At 37.3% G+C, this 16321-nt stretch overlaps 1 protein-coding gene across 4 annotated transcripts; it reads left to right on the top strand.

Annotated features, from left to right (window-relative positions):
• The first annotated feature begins 892 nt into the window (after nucleotides 1–892).
• LOC121411475 lies at nucleotides 893–14974 on the top strand. Of its 4 annotated transcripts, none has more exons than XM_041604234.1 (6): nucleotides 893–1270; nucleotides 8009–10459; nucleotides 11098–11260; nucleotides 12182–12320; nucleotides 13196–13311; nucleotides 13952–14974. In XM_041604234.1, exons 2-6 carry the CDS (start codon nucleotides 8220–8222, stop codon nucleotides 14003–14005), a joined length of 2712 nt encoding a protein of 903 aa, XP_041460168.1. In that variant the 5' UTR covers nucleotides 893–1270; nucleotides 8009–8219; the 3' UTR covers nucleotides 14006–14974. The 4 variants fall into 4 exon arrangements, with proteins under 4 accessions (XP_041460168.1, XP_041460169.1, XP_041460166.1 ...); XM_041604232.1 differs by lacking the exon at nucleotides 893–1270 and adding an exon at nucleotides 1302–1527; XM_041604233.1 differs by lacking the exon at nucleotides 893–1270 and adding an exon at nucleotides 1302–1593.
• Nucleotides 14975–16321: the final 1347 nt, after the last annotated feature.

Genomic DNA, 16321 nt, shown 5'->3' with positions numbered 1-16321 from the left:
GTTGCCTCCAATTGGTTTCAACTGGAACCAATTGAAACCAGTTGCCTTCAATTGGTTTCAATAGGGAAATTGAAACAACTGGAACCAATTGAAACCAATTGCCAACTGGTTCCAGTTGCCCAATTGGTTTTAACTGGAACCAATTGGCAACTGGTTTTCAATTGGAACCAGTTGTTCCAATTTCCCTATTGAAACCAGTTGGCCAACTGGTTTCAATTGGTTTTGCTCTAATTGGTTTTAACTGGATTTTGGTCCTGGGAGGGGCTGGAAAATTTGACAAGCAAAAAAAAAAAAAAGATTATCACCCCAATTAAATATAAGGTCATCTCGTCCGAAATACATGTTTTATTTCGACTTTTTTGAACGATGTATTTCTTTCGATTATAAAAGATCCAAAATAGTAAAGGCCTATGTTCGATATTGTGTCCCTCGATCCTACTATTTTGGGTAGGGGGATACGCCCCCCTGCGACTTCCTCCCATGCCCACCCCTCAAATAAATAGGGTGAGTGCATGGAGAAGGCCTAATGAAATATCGACCCTCTTATAAAAAAACAAAATATATATATTTGGACGGAAAAGTCACAGAGCGATGAGTAGGGGATCCGGGATCGAGCCATGGCCTGTAGCCTATTTTTTTAAGATCTGATCCCCTCGACCTATTGACTACATCATTTTTTTTCCCGGTGGGGGGGGTCGTCTGACCGCGGCTGAACAACACTCCCTCCCCCCTTCGATCCGGCATCCATTCGCCTGCACCAGGGTCGGCTATAGAAGCCTAACTAGCTATGCACCTGTCATCACGCAGGTATGGCAACCAGTGACGCTGTCGCTACTAGTACTTACTATACTCTGTTATTTAAGGGGAACTTGCAAGATCGGGCTGATATTATTTGCTCCACAAAAAGTCGATCCCTTAATAAATTTCCACGGATCTCGATCAATATTGGCATGAATAAAAAAAACAAATATAAACGAACAGAACGAAAAAAAAACCTACCGTATACAAAGAGGGGAAAAGTTAAATGGAGCAAGGTAAAAAAAAAACCCATGGAGATAAGGTGAAAATGACTGAGGAAGAATAGTATAAATTCCTTGAAAACAACCGTGATCCGACGATCGGGACGCAGTCGGCGACGTCCGCGCATTGACTGACTGAGCAGGAAGCCGGGGCAGGAAGAGGGCAGGAACTGAAAGCTGTCCGCAATGGGCCCAAATTTGACGCCTACCGATCCAGCGGCTGCTCATCCATCTTATTCTCCATTCCAAAAGTATACGCTGTCTGTTTTTATGTTTTTATTGTGTAAAAATTATGAAAATTAGTCAATGAGATTGTTGCAAGATTACTTCTGCGTTATGGGCCGATTTGCTTGTAGATCTTGAATTTGCATTGGACGATTTGTGTAGTAAACGCCACCCGGATGCTGCAATTGGAATTGGCTGCATAACGTTAACCCAGCTGGACCTGGGTTTGTTTCGGTGCTTGATTATCTTCGAAAAATGGGCAAACCCAACCCGACCAGCCGAGGTAATGAATCTTTATATAGCTATGCACATATTTATGAGCTAACTTGTAATGAAATAACAAGGAGAGGTGAGTAGAAAAGTGTTAAACACTAGTTCTAGTAGTACAGAGCCTACTGAGCTGAGTGAGATTCTTGTCGTGAGTGAGCGAATGCCCATTGGCATTGCCCTGTGCCTGCGCCTGTGCAGCTGCAGTACGGTAAAGACAACAGTGTTTGTGTTAATGTTTGTGTTTTGACCACAAGTCCACATTCTCACGGATTATGTTTATGTTTTTACCAGCATTATCGTGATATAGGTAACCACCATTCACTTCATACAGCAGCGCTTTATTCAGTCGCACGCACGGTTCCCTATTTCCACCTCAATTCACTTTGTACACAAATGCGCGTACACAAATCTATGAGTGGTTTCCAAAACCACGATTTGGCCTTTTTACCTTACTTGTCGGTACCTCATTTGTCCAACCATTAATTTCTAAGAATCAATTATGCCCAAATGGTGTGTGTTTGACCGGGGGGGGGGGGGGGGGGAACACTTCCATGGCATTTTCATTGACCATGTTGACGAGTGGATCTGCGCGACCATGGGCATGGGGTCTCGAAAAGCACCCTAAACATTAGACAGCTGGCAGCCGTCTGTTTCGAGGAGTTTTTTAACATTTTTTTTTTTTTAAATTTCTCCTCGTACACAGACGGCTCGCTATCGTGCAGCCACCATTAGGGGACTTGCAATGCAAAATCCCCCCGTCGGGGCTCTTCAATTTTTGTCTTTAATGAATAAAAATTTTGAAAGTTAATGCGACCAAAATGCAAATTAATATTCCCTCTTGGCATTAATTGCCAAAAAACAGAGAAAAATCAAGTTAAAAGGAACAAAAACAGTGACTTACCTCGGCTGTCGCGCAAATTCACTTCCCCGTTTTATCCGATCTTAAGTACATAAACATATGGCCGTTGAGTCCCCTGTACAGATCGCGCTAGAACTTCGGTCTCTGTATTTGGTGAGTGAAGCCAACGGAGTTCAGCTGAACAACCAAAATAACAGAGACTGAAGCTTTTGGATTTGGTCTACCTAAACATGTATTTTCCATATTCTGAATATGCACCCCTTTTCAAGTATTGTCCTGGGCTGGGGCGGTATTCTGAGGTAATTTTTTATTTGAAATATTTTATTTTATCTATAAAAATGAAATTAGTATTCTGAGATATTTTTTCTCAGATGAAATTAAATTTTCATCTTGCCTATAGATTTTGTCATAAATATCTATGATGTTACGTAACAGGGATGGTATTTTGAGATCCATTTTATCTCATATAAAATATTTTATCTCCGTTAGAATCAGTGAGATAAGATACCCTTAAAATCTCTTCGAATTGGTATTCTGAAAACAATATTATCTCCATTTTATCTCTGTAAGAGACACCTATATTTTAATCAATATCCAATTCGAAATGTGCTTTTATACCTCTCTCATATCACTCAACCAACGGAAATCCATTCCGTTAGAAGGTGTGGGGAAGGAGTGAGATTGCATCAATTTATTGACTTTAATACGCTTGCACTATACGCTTATGCGTCTTTACAGATTTCTTTTGCCATGAAAATATACATATATGGGACTACATTATTTACCGAGTTTAAAATCAAATCAGAGTCGGGAAAGAGGTGAATATTCTTCATTTTTTGGTAGTTTCCAACTACATGTAAATCAAAATAATTTCAAGGAATTATGGAAAACAGATGCCTATTTCATGATTATAAAAATGTAAAATGTGAAATTTCAGCAACTTTTTGTGAAGGCTTTTATCTTTTTTTTTTTTAGGAGCATGAATTTTTGTTCTTATTTTTTGAGAAGCGCGATAGGAGCGCCGGCGCGATCATGCTCCTCAAAAAGGAAGGTCTGCCCAGCTAATTTTTAGCTTAGTTTTTGCCCATAGGGCCTAACCTATCGCAACCCTATCTTCCAGAAGCGCGTTTCCGTTTTACACCCTGGCGAAGGCAATCTCCACAAAAATGGCTACAAAGCGACTAGTGAAGAGTCTACACCCTGGTTTCTCCCACACCACTTCATGCAATCTACACAGCCACTGAACTCCAGCACAGAGTTTAGTGGCTACACAGCCATGGCACTTCATGTACAGAGAGCAGTCATGAATTAAATTCGAACATGCTTTTGCAGTGGCATTTGTATACACACGGAGGTGAAAAACCTAGAATTCAGGCCAACATTAATTTAGTATGCAGTAATGATAATGATAAAACAAGAATAATAACAAAAACGAAGGAGAATCTACAGCATGTAGATCGAAGCATGTTGTTTCCACTTATAATTGTTTCATAATGATTCTAAACGATGAATTAAAATATACTAGTTCTAGTCTTGAGTTCTACTACTACTATCACCAATACTACTACTACTGCTACTAACTAGTATTTTAATTCATTGTTTAGAATCACTTATGGAACAGTTTTAAGTGGAAACAACTGGACTTCTACATGCTGTACTGCTTACTGAATTAATTTCGGTTATTGCCCAAACAAACAGATATTGTAGGTTTTACACCTCCTTGTGTACGCGTACAAACGCTACTGCAAAAGCATATTTTGGGATTTAATGGGGATTTAATTCATGGCTATTCTCTGTACATGAACTGCCTTGGCCGTGTGGCCACTGAACTCTGTGCTGGAGTTCAGTGTAGATGCGGTGGTGTGGGGAGAAACCAGCGACCTGTGTAGACTCTTCACTAGTCGCTTTATAGCTATTTTTACGGAGATTGCCTTCGCCAGGGTGTAAAATGGAAATGCGCCTCCCAGAAAGTGGTGGGTCCTGAATGAAGCCCCCCCTCTCAATTTTTTTAAAGGCTCATACATAGATCAATTTCCAAAATGCCAGTATGCAACTTATGAACATTCCATCTATTAATCGATTTGGGGCCTGTTTCAGCCATATAATAACAAATATCAACCAATCAAATTAAACGATTTCAGCAGCTTTAAAGGGGAAGTTCACCCTGAAGAAAACTTTGTTGTAAAAATAGCAGAAAAAATAGTAAAAAATATTGGTGAAGGTTTGAGGAAAATCCGTTAAAGAGTAAGAAAGTTATTAGAGTTCAAAATTTTGGATTTGTGACATCATACACAAGCAGCCACCCCATGTGTTATGAAATATAAAATGTGTTATGAAATATAAAATGTATGAATTTCAAATTTTGTATGGTTCCTGATGACTTAATTTTGTTTTCTTTTCATGATCGGGTGTGAAATGATTAGTCTATTGATATACAAAAGCTACAGTGAAAACCATTTTCAATTTTCTGAGAAAATGACATTTATTGATTTTTTACCATTCGCTATGTAGGAATGCTGCTCGCATATGACGTCACAAATCAAATAATTGAAATTCTAATAACTTTTAATTATTTGATGAATTTTTCTCAAACCTTCGGCAATATTTTTTATTATTTTTTCTGCTATTTTTACAATAAACTTTTTGTCAGGGTGAACTTCCCCTTTAAAGGAGAATGAAACCTTTGGAACAAGATATCTTGTGTTCAAACAGAAAAATCAAAGAAACAGAGCAACAAAAGTTTGAGAAAAATCGGATAAATAAGGAGAAAGTTATGAGCATTTGAATATTGTGATCACTAATGCTATGGAGATCCTCATGTTGGCAATGCGACAAAGATGTGTGGTGTCACTTGTGAACAACTCTCTCCATTACTTTATTATATATTTCACTTAAACTGCCTCTTTTATCACATCTATCAGTAGATCATGCATCCTTTATATAGGAGGGCATAATACAGATTTTTAAAGAATACATCATGGATAAAGGGTTTGTATCACCATAAGAAAAAGCAAAAAGAGACATTTTTGGGGGTATTTTATAGTCCATCAAAGGGAAAGTTGTTCACATGTGACATCACACATCCTTGTCGCATTGCCAATAGGAGGATCTCCATAGCATTAGTGATTGCAATATTGAAATGCTCATAACTTTCTCATTATTTGTCTGATTTTTCTCAAACTTTCTTTGTTCTTATTCTTTGATTTTTCTGTTTCGAGAGAAGCCTACTCTTTCCAAAGGTTTCATTCCCCTTTAAACTGTTTATGCAAATTTGTTATTTATCATAAATAAGTTTTATGAAACTTAACAAATGGGGCCCAGCTCTTCCTACACATGTACACTTGTTCCTAGTTACCAGGAATACATGTACATGTACAAAATCATTTTTGTCAAGATTTTATTTTTATTTGATCTTCAAGAATAAAAACTATATTGATATTCTAACATCACTCTTGTCTTGCAGATAAAATTTAATCTTACATAACGAGAGATGATAGAGTAAAACAGTGCGTGCATAGATACATGATGCGTGTACCAATTATAATTACCCCCCCCAAAAAAAAAAAAGTAAATAAAATAAATTAAAAGATGATTACATCCTTGTTGGTTAAAATAAAAAGGAAAAGGAAATAGTGTGGGGCTATTTAATTTCTGTGTTGTCAATTTCAGTGAGATTTCTAGGTAAATTAGCTCAAAATGTTGACATGAAAATAAAGGAAAATGCAATAATCATTGACATTGTTATTCTACACAGCACTCTTGTAGAATGTTGAACTATTTTTCAAAAGACTTTTGATTGATTGTAATCATTTCTTTATTGAAAAGAAAAGCAGTAAAGAAATGATGAACAAAGTCAAACAATGAAAGAGTAACAAGCAAACCAGGTCCATGAACCTATATGGTTCAAGGCAGGTGGAAATGTACATAAAGAGTGAAATTATAAAGACAAAACTTTGATTGCAAAAAAAAGTAATCATACAATAAAATTGAATAGGTAAATTTGCATTAAAGGACAAGTCCACCCCAACAAAAACTTGATTTGAATAAAAAGAGAAAAATTCAACAAGCACAAAACTGAAAATTTCATCAAAATCGGATGTAAAATAAGAAAGTTATGGCATTTTAAAGTTTCGCTTATTTTCAACAAAATAGTTATATGAACGAGCCAGTTACATCCAAATGAGAGAGTTGATGACATCACTCACTATTTCTTTTGTATTTTATTATATGAAATATGAAATATTTTGATTTTCTCGTCATTGTCATGTAAAATGAAGTTTCATTCCTCCCTAAACACGTGGAATTCCATTATTTCAACATTTTGTGCTTCAGGCAAGGAGGTCCTAATTGTCAAATTCATAAAAATTGAAATATTGTATAATTCAAACAATAAAAAAACAAAAGAAATAGTGAGTGAGCGACATCATCAACTCTCTCATTTGGATGTAACTGGCTCGTTCATATAACTATTTTGTTGAAAATAAGCGAAACTTTGAAATGTCATAACTTTCTTATTTTACATCCGATTTTGATGAAATTTTCAGCATTCTGCTTGTCTGATTTTTCTCTATTGATTCAAATCAACATTTTTCTGAGGTGGACTTGACCTTTAATATTAAAAGAATTGGGGGACTTGCTAACATGGGCAAATGTACAGCAAACATAACATCGACAAGTGGAGCATTATTATGTATAATATTACGGTACTATTATGCATAATATTGGTACCATAACAGAATTGTACTGATTAATTCAGTACATCTGTTATGGTAACAATGTTATGCATAATACCATATACATAATAATGCAATATTACATTAAAGGAAGGCAGCAAAAAGAACAAAACAGAGTATATAACTCACTTCATAGTGTGAAACATGTGGATATGGGCTTTCAAAGCAAAATACCAGATGAGTTGAAGATTTTAAAAAGTAATGGATATTATAACTTAATATTTTGTACTTTATTCCAATGTTGGTCCCTCCTAGTGTAAACAGTAACAAGATGATAAAATGGAATATTTTTCTTGAAATGATGCATGATATTTGCATGTATAAAACTAAGTTCAGTATTGTTGTTTTATCAGAGAAATCCCTGTATTTAGAGAGCATTGGTGTACATGTACAGTGCAAGTGCATTTGAATTAATATTGACATCTCATTCCTTTACCCCACCTCCTTACAGAAAGGATTTTCATTGATTGAATGATATGACAGTGTTTTAGTTGACTTTTCTCATTAAATATTTGCTTCATAAGTTTGTAGATGTAGGTGTGTCTAGAAATAGAACCAGAATACTGATTTGGAGAGATTTTAAGTGTATTTTATATCACTGATATTTATCACTGATTGTAGAATACCACCCCTGTATTTTAGGACCGGTCAACAAGAGTCAAGCAAAAATGTATTCCATCTAAGACACATAGTGATGTCTACAATGTCAGAAGCCCCCATGAGTAGACTGGATAAATAACAATACTCCAAGTTTTTGTTCTGTGAAATATGTTGTTGCTTGTCTTGTTGAGTCAGTTACAGTCAAGATCCAATAGTTCCTTGTAATGTTATGATTGTTTAAAATAAAAAAGTTTCAGAATAATTTAATATTATCTTTTCTTTTCTTACCTTTTCATTGACAGGATAACCATGTTGATGTGATGCCCTATATGTTAACATCTGAATAGACTATGGATTTTGAATTCATCATGGCATGTCTCTGATTGACCTTCATGTAGCATGCATACATTTATGTCGGTTTGCCATCGGGACGAATCTGTACCAAGGCACAACTGACAGAAACACAATGGACTGCTGGTTTCTTCATTACCCTTCAAAAAGTTGATCTTTGCAATGCCTTTTCGGAAAGTACAGGTGTCCCAGAAGCCAAGAGATGCAGTGTCTCGTCGGAGTTCTCATAGCCCCTTGAGACAATCAGCGATGGGGAACAGACAACTTACCCCATCGGCTCCACCTGGAAGAGGCAAAAATTCTTTGTTAAACAAACCTACAAAGAAAAATGTTCTTCATGTGAATAGAGCAGTTGGTGATGGAGGATTTCAGAAGAAGTCCTCATCTGGAGCCGTAACAACGGTGGGAACAACAGGTATGATTCCTTTTCAAAGAGCTTCCAGAAGAGAACCACACGTAGAACCGCAAGCCACGGAAGGGTCTAAGAAGTTGGTGTCAAAGAAAAATGATATCTCTCAGAGGCAGTCTATTGAGCAGCAAGACAGTGGAACCAGCAACCTAACTGACAGCAAAGAAAGGAGCTCAACATCAGATTCAAAATCTCTCCAATCAGGAGGGTCAAATACTAGAAGTGTGAGGCCCAAACTGAAGCGACCATCTGTTCCCAAAGATCAGATAAAAACTAGTCGATCTTCCCAAAAGACTTCCAATCATACAGGTGCCGTTAATGTTGATTCAGGTGCTAATGGTAGAAACCCAAGTGAAGTGGAATTGGTCAATGTAACCTCCACGAGTCCCAGAAGAAGAATTGTAAGGCGTAAATCCCAAACCACAGCAGCTGAACGAAAAAATAATAATGATGAAGTTCACTTGGCTTCATCAATGAATGAAAATGAAAGAACTAATGATGTATCTCTGAGCTCATTTGAAGTTAATGGAGTTGAAGATGACCAACAAGACATTGTATCTTTGTCACTTGATGCAGAAAACTCTCTCGATAACAATATACCAGTGCCGAGAACAGTTTCACAGCCCTTGGATGAGAACTTCCCAGAAAGAACAGTAAGGAACAATGCAAGTGAACATTCAGAGGAAACACCAAGGCTAGATAATAGGAGACCATTGTCTCGATCACAACCATTGAATCAGACCCTACCAGAAGGTTACCATACACTGGGAACTGCCAGACAAACTTCAAATGAAGAGTCAGAGAACAATCTAAGAAGACAAACTGAACTACCCTCTGAAATGCTTCCTAGACCCCTGTCTCAATTGGAGACTGGCAGACCGACTTTTCAACCAGCAACAGCTATAGCAACAGATTTTCATGAAAGTTCTCAGGTCACATCGGGTCAAGACAGGCAACCAAACAGTGTCAGAAGAAGCCTTGAAAGATTAGGAACTGGATCAGAAAGAAGAATTACGGGTGAAAGATCAAGGCTTGCCCGCCAAAGTGCATCAGGTTTATCATCGCGAGGTAGACCAAGGGAAATGATTGATGTCAATTCAGCAGTATCAGAATTGACCGCAACTGTTCCTCAATCTCCAAGAACACAACCTGGAAGAGTTGGTAGAAACTCACAAACTGATGTAATTTCATCCAGGTTAGAGGCGAGTACTGCATCAACTGAAGAAGATGTATGGGTTCCTCGACTAAGACCAGATAGTGGAGATTTAACACCTCCCCTTCATGATCAGAACCCAAACTCTTCACCCCAATTGCCATTTTCGTCAGAAGCATCAAGTGTCCATCACGGACGAAGTGAGTCCCCTAATGTGGTGTTCAGAGACAATCCTGTGACAGGGTTATTACATAGAAGACATTCCAGGTTGTCATCATCTGACAACGAAACATATCCCTCAGTGAGAAACACTGCTAGAAATGCCCCAACTATTCCGAGCAGAAGTGGTCTCTACAGAGCCCTGTCACTTAATGATGACACTGCAACTGCAAGTGAGTCAAATGCATCTGAAATAACAACAACTATTATTCCATCACAAAATCAGAGAGGTACTAGGACAAGTAGCAGAATTGGAAACATTGACAATGATGATGTTGCGAGCTGGAGACAAATTGAAAGGGAGCACTCCTACCCATCAAGGGAACCCAGACAACGCCTGATCTATCAGGATCGCAATAGGGGTCGTGAGACAATCCTTAACCGCAATACGTCAGGACATAGAATTGTCCCGCCCAGTATAGATTCATTTCCAGACATCAATGATGAGCAGGAATTTCCTCCGCTTGGTAACCCTTCTCCTGCCGGTGCATTTAGAAATGGCAGTGGCCAGGTTCAGACATCGCAAGGTAGTGGTTCGGAGTTTGGTTTTACGGCAAGGAACAGAAGAAGTGAGACACCTCCACCAACACCAACACCTGGCAGGGATCCTCCCGAAGAAAGGTATGTTCTGTTGTACTAATAGCTTGTACATTGTCGTCTACTCCACTTGTCAACAACAAGAGGTGCAAGCAGTTTGTTGTTTAACATTGATTATAAGGGGTTTACTATTATCAGAATACATTGCCATTGAACGTTTTTCATCTGTAATTGACTATTGCATTCCATAGAACCCTGCAGTAATGTGGTACATCAAAATGGAGTACCATGGAAATTGGCAGTTATGAAAGTAGGGAATTGGGTTTAACCCTAATTGAGAATGCCAGTAATTACAGTTGGAATATGGTTAGATATAGAAAAATATGGGTGGAAAATCCATAATTTCCCAGTGGTGTCATTCCTCAATGATAACCATGAGTTAAACATTGCATGCTCTAAATAGGCAATGTGATGTCAGCAACAAAATCACTGTTTAAAATGCAAAAATGACAGTTTTTTTCAGTAAATCAATTCTTTTATCATTAATTTTGATTCATGCTATATCTATATTTCATTTTTTTTTCATAGTACATGTAAGTAAATGAATAGAAAATTGATTGTTATTGCCAATTTGAGTAGCAAAAGAAGATTTAATTTTTTACCTAATGTTAACTGTAAACCCCAATGGCAAGAAACTCTTCTTTTTTTCTTCGATGTTACAGATTGACAGGAGATGACCCTATGCCCATGGTAGACCACCTTGTCTTGTTAGCATCCCCAATCTTTGGTCCTCTTATGCTCCAAGCCTCTCCCGCAGTTCTTTTCAACATGCTATCTCGTGCCAGAAGAGACTTTGGGGGAGAATTTGTTGAATTGCTGATTGAGGTAGGCCATCAGGTCCAGTGTATTCTATATATTGTTATATCCTACATAGATTGATTCCTGTATAGTGATTGGTTCAAATAGCATCATGTGACCGAATACATTTCAACTATGATTTTGCGTGACGTCAGACCTCGATATATTTTTGGATATATCGAGGTCTGACGTCATTATTTCACAAAACTGGATATCTCGCTAAACTCTCGGGCGTACCGGTCAGCGCGCTTTTTCTCCCGGGCAAGTCCAGCGATGCGTCGGCGCAGGCACTAATTTGCGTCTCGCTGAGCGCGATGTCTCGGAGAAAAGAAGGTAATTCAAGGCAAGTAACCGGACTTTGCAAGATCAGCGCATAGATTTTGGTTATAAATTATCAAAAGTAGGATATAAAACAAATATATCAGGCATTTCATTCGAAAGCATAGTGGGAATTATTTATCCAAGTTTGGTCTGGCAAAAATAGTACTTGCCAGACCAACCTTGGATAAATAATTCCACTATACTTTCTCAAAGCCTGATATATTTGTTTAATATATACCATAATTGACATTGCTCTTGGCTATAATAACACTTATATCTGCAACAAACTTAGAATGTTCACTTTGCCAACATCCACTTTAATTTTCAGACAGTGCATGTTCAAATGTTGTTAAATCCATTTCTGTTCAAAAGTTTCCTCCCCAAAATAGGCAATTGAGAGAACATGTAATTATAAGTTTGAACCCCTATACAAACAAAATAAGAAAGTGACAAATATTTTAAAGAAATATAATTTTAAACACACACATGCACAACACATACAAATTGAGGAAAAACACAAGAACTTCTTTAGTCAAATGAGCAGTTGGGTTGATTGTACCTTTACGCTTTTAGTTTCAAAGAATCTGATCACTGATACAGCATTTTTCTTCTTTTTTTTTTGTATAGAATGTAGTGTTGAGCCTCCTTGCCCAGCACACATTTGATGCTGCCAACCAAACTCAGAACAACAATGGAGCGCCCCCTCCAGCCTCACAGGAGACAATTGAATCCTTGGAAAAGGTCACTGTTACCAAGCAGATGGTCTGTAAGTAAACAAACATTCTCCCGTGTCTGTCTTATACCCCTTTCATAGTGAGAGCCGAAGTGGAGTTAGTCCGGAGTCCAGGAGGAGTTACTCCACTTTGGAGGGCAATATGAAAATTCTGAGATTAGTTCGATCCGGATTCAAAGCGGAGTACTCAACCCACTTCGAGAAGAGGGTTACAAACGGAGTTACTCCGCACCGGAAATGCGGTATGCCCTTATCGCTGTGATCTCGCCACACGTATGGCGCGAACTCGCTTGGAAACCATGGCAACGACTGCGGATACACCGCTGCGGTGCTTGCCAATATGAAAGGGGGTTTAAAGTCGGTCCGCAGTACAAGCGTATAAACTCAATCCGGAGTTATTCCGGAGTAACTCCACTTCGCCTTCAGTATGAAAACGGTATTATTGGGCATTGCTAGAAAATATTTGCAATAGATTTTAAAAATTTTGGTCGTACTTTTGTAATTATTGATTGATCAATTTAAATGTAGCAAATCTATCTACACTCCTTGTTGCAAGAAGCAGATGAGCAATCAACTGAAGATTTTCAATTATTGATTGGCTTAGGGACCCCTGCCATCGTGAATACACGACAGAATATTCTTGATCAGCTTTGACTGAGAGTTACTCTCAGGTGTATAGTTTTTGCTAATGCACTATGTCAAATATTTGTACATGCATATTGTTGTTTCTAGCTGATGATGCATTCATCTACAAGATAGCCACTTCAGTATGAGCTGGACATCCAGTGTGCCCTGAGTATATGTTTGAGGAAATTTTTGATCAGCTGTGACCGAAAGTTACTCTCAGGTGTATATTTTTTGCTGATGCACTGTGTGTCATACATTATTTTGTATATTGCCCTTTCCAGCTGATGATGCATTCTGTTCTATCTGCCATTGCGAGTATATGATGGATGAAGTTCTTGACCAGCTTCCATGTAAACACAACTTTCACAACCAGTGCATCACAGTCTGGCTTAAGAAGGTGGGTCATTTCATGTTTTTACACCGGCCCCCCCCCCCCCACCGTCCACCTCCAATCCTCCCATTTTCTGGAATGTTCTCATTTTGACATCCCTCCAAGAACAAAAGAAATGACTTGTCAGGATCTGACATTAAAGTCAATATTTGGTTTCATTAGTAGGTTTGGTTAGTCCAATAAGTGTATTTTAGTGGAATAATTAAGATCTCTGCAAAGCAGAAAGGAGATAAAAACAGCTTTTACTTTTTTAAAAGAATAAAGACATTGCTGAGAAAGGGCACCATACATTTAGATTTGAATATAGTAAATTTTCACAGAGAATCGATATGTGAAAAATGGATTTAACAGGTGCTACACTTTTTGTAAGATTGGCATGTAGATAATACTGATAATAATTCAGAGGATAAAGTAAACCATGTGAATAAATGATTTTAGCAAAAAAAAATATATATCATAAGTATATGTTGGGATCCAAAGCAGACACATAAAGATCTTGAATTATTGACCCCGATCTTGCAAAAAATAAATTGAGACCAAGAAGGGCATAATACAAATGAATGAAAGAAAGAAACAAAACATGTAATCTTCAGTCGATAACTACATGTATATTCAAATGTGATTTTTTTTTTCAATTGAATTACAGTCTGGAACATGCCCAGTGTGTCGTCACAAGCTTTATACAGACAGTGTGGACTAGCAGTCATTGTACTATTAACCATCCAAACCCACGATTAGGATTGCTTTTAAAGTACACCGGCCTCTCTGCATGAACACTGCATGGTTGAAGACAAACATTATTATCGTTCTTGTGGAAGGCAGATTTATTCAAGTGTACCTGTAAATGTAATGTGAAAAGACATCATTCTTAATTGTGGCTCAAAAATGCATTTCTCTATTTTTCATACTGGCAATGGCCATCATTGGGGACCTAACAGGGTTTTTTCTATTCTTAGGAAGGTGGTTAGATAATCATGGATGTTAATTGTATAATCCATTTTGTATTACACACTGGAGAAGTCAAATGTAAATTGAAGTCGGGATTCAAAATCTTAGTTTAGATATAATGAAAATCAGGTTTACGAATGCACATTGCTTGTCAATGGAAACTGTTGGTGAAAATGTCTTCCACGTACAGCCCATCACCATTAATGTGCCATAAGTTGATTGTGTGAATGACAATTACTTTCAACAAAAATGTTCTTTTGAAACAAGGAAAGTATCATGTACTGAAAATAATTTTAGCATATCAAGTTGTTTATAGATCTTTGCCCTCCAAATAGCACTCATTTTGTCTGTCCGACTTGATGAAATTCAGATCAGGAATATCTGTCCATCATATCAGAATAAAATTTTTCCACCTACACCATGAACCAAGTATTTATTAATGCTTTTACCATATTAATAACTTTGTCATCTTTATACTTGTTAAATGATATATTTTGTAAAGCTTAAGATTCTCTTTTATTTGATTTAAAAAAAAGAATGTGAATACTTCTTGCATGAGAAGTAAAAATGATTTGAAGAGAAAGATACCAAAAGTTGGTTTAGCAGGCAGTTTCCATTTTATAGGAACAGGGTTCCCACAGTCATGGAAAATCCTGGAAAATCTTGTGGTCATGGAAGTCAGGGAATTTGGAAAATGTGTGAAAAGTCATGGAATTGCATTTACCTCTTGGCTATGGCAGCCTTCCAGTTTGTCGTGTCTCACAACTCTCATACTCTGCTATTATAATTGGTGTTCATGATTTCCATTTTCCTCAGTTTTTTTGACATCCCAAATTCTACATAACTCATGAGATGTCATGGGAAGTCATGGAAAGCAGCAATTTAGTCATGGAAAAGTCATGGAATTCTGTTTTAAATTTCTGTGGGAACCCTGAGGAAATACTATACCTAAAAAGTCTGAAAGGTTTATTTTTCCCTTTTAAAATGATTATTTAATCAAGAAAAAAGGAGCAAGGAATAAGAAAGATCTTTCATTTCAAAGTAGGGCTTGTGGATCTTTTCTTTTGTAATTCAAAATTGTTTTCACTGACAGCCACAGCCTACAGTAGGATCGAAACTAATGGCTGACCTTCAACAAATCAGAAAGGTGATGAATGGATGAAAAAAATATTACTTTTAGTCATGCAGTGGAAACATCTAATTTTCCCAAATTCATAGAAATGCTAGCATGACTTGAACAAGTTATTTCTCTGTCAATTTTCTTGATGGCAGAAAATGAAATATCTGGGAATTTCATGTTTCTTTGAAATTTGAATTCTACCTGCTAAATAATTTTTGGTACCATCTGTACAATTTTATCTTTTTCACTCATGCTTGCGATTTAGGTATGTTAATAGATTGCTAATTCTCATTTTCATTTTTGTCTCGCCTGCATAGCAGAGTGAGACTATAGGCGCCGCTTTTCCGACGGCGACAGCGGCGTCAACATCAAATCTTAACCTGAGGTTAAGTTTTTGAAATGACATCATAACTTAGAAAGTATATGGACCTAGTTCATGAAACTTGGCCATAAGGTTAATCAAGTATTACTGAACATCCTATTAGAGTTTCATGTCACATGACCAAGGTCAAAGGTCATTTAGGGTCAATGAACTTAGACCATGTTGGGGGAATCAACATCAAAATCTTAACCTGAGGTTAAGTTTTTGAAATGTCATCATAACTTAGGAAATATATGGACCTAGTTCATTAAACTTGGACATAAGGTTAATCAAGTATCACCAAACATCCTGCATGAGTTTCACATCACATGACCAAGGTCAAAGGTAATTTTGGGTCAATGAACTTTGGCCAATTTAGGGGAATCTATTGAATTACAATCAAAACTTTAAAAGTTTTTGGATCTGATTCATGAAACTTGGACATAATAGTAATCAAGTATCACTGAATATCCTGTGCAAGTTTCAGGTCACATGATCAAGGTCAAAGGTCATGTGAGGTCAATGAATTTGGGCAACATTGGGGTTATTTGTTGAATTACCATCCTATCTCTGTAAGTGTTTTGGTC

The sequence above is a fragment of the Lytechinus variegatus genome, chromosome 3 (assembly GCF_018143015.1).
Source record: "Lytechinus variegatus isolate NC3 chromosome 3, Lvar_3.0, whole genome shotgun sequence".
NCBI lineage: Eukaryota > Metazoa > Echinodermata > Echinoidea > Temnopleuroida > Toxopneustidae > Lytechinus > Lytechinus variegatus.
Note: the sequence above shows the minus strand (reverse complement) of the source record. Positions and strands in the feature narration are given on the sequence as shown.

Coding starts and splice junctions, on each gene's coding strand:
- LOC121411475 (XM_041604234.1), top strand. CDS start 8,220: ATGCCTTTTCGGAAAGTACAGGTGTCCCAGAAGCCAAGAGATGCAGTG. Junction 11,261..12,181: donor TTGTTGAATTGCTGATTGAG/GTAGGCCATCAG, acceptor TTTTTTGTATAG/AATGTAGTGTTGAGCCTCCT. Junction 13,312..13,951: donor TCACAGTCTGGCTTAAGAAG/GTGGGTCATTTC, acceptor ATTGAATTACAG/TCTGGAACATGCCCAGTGTG.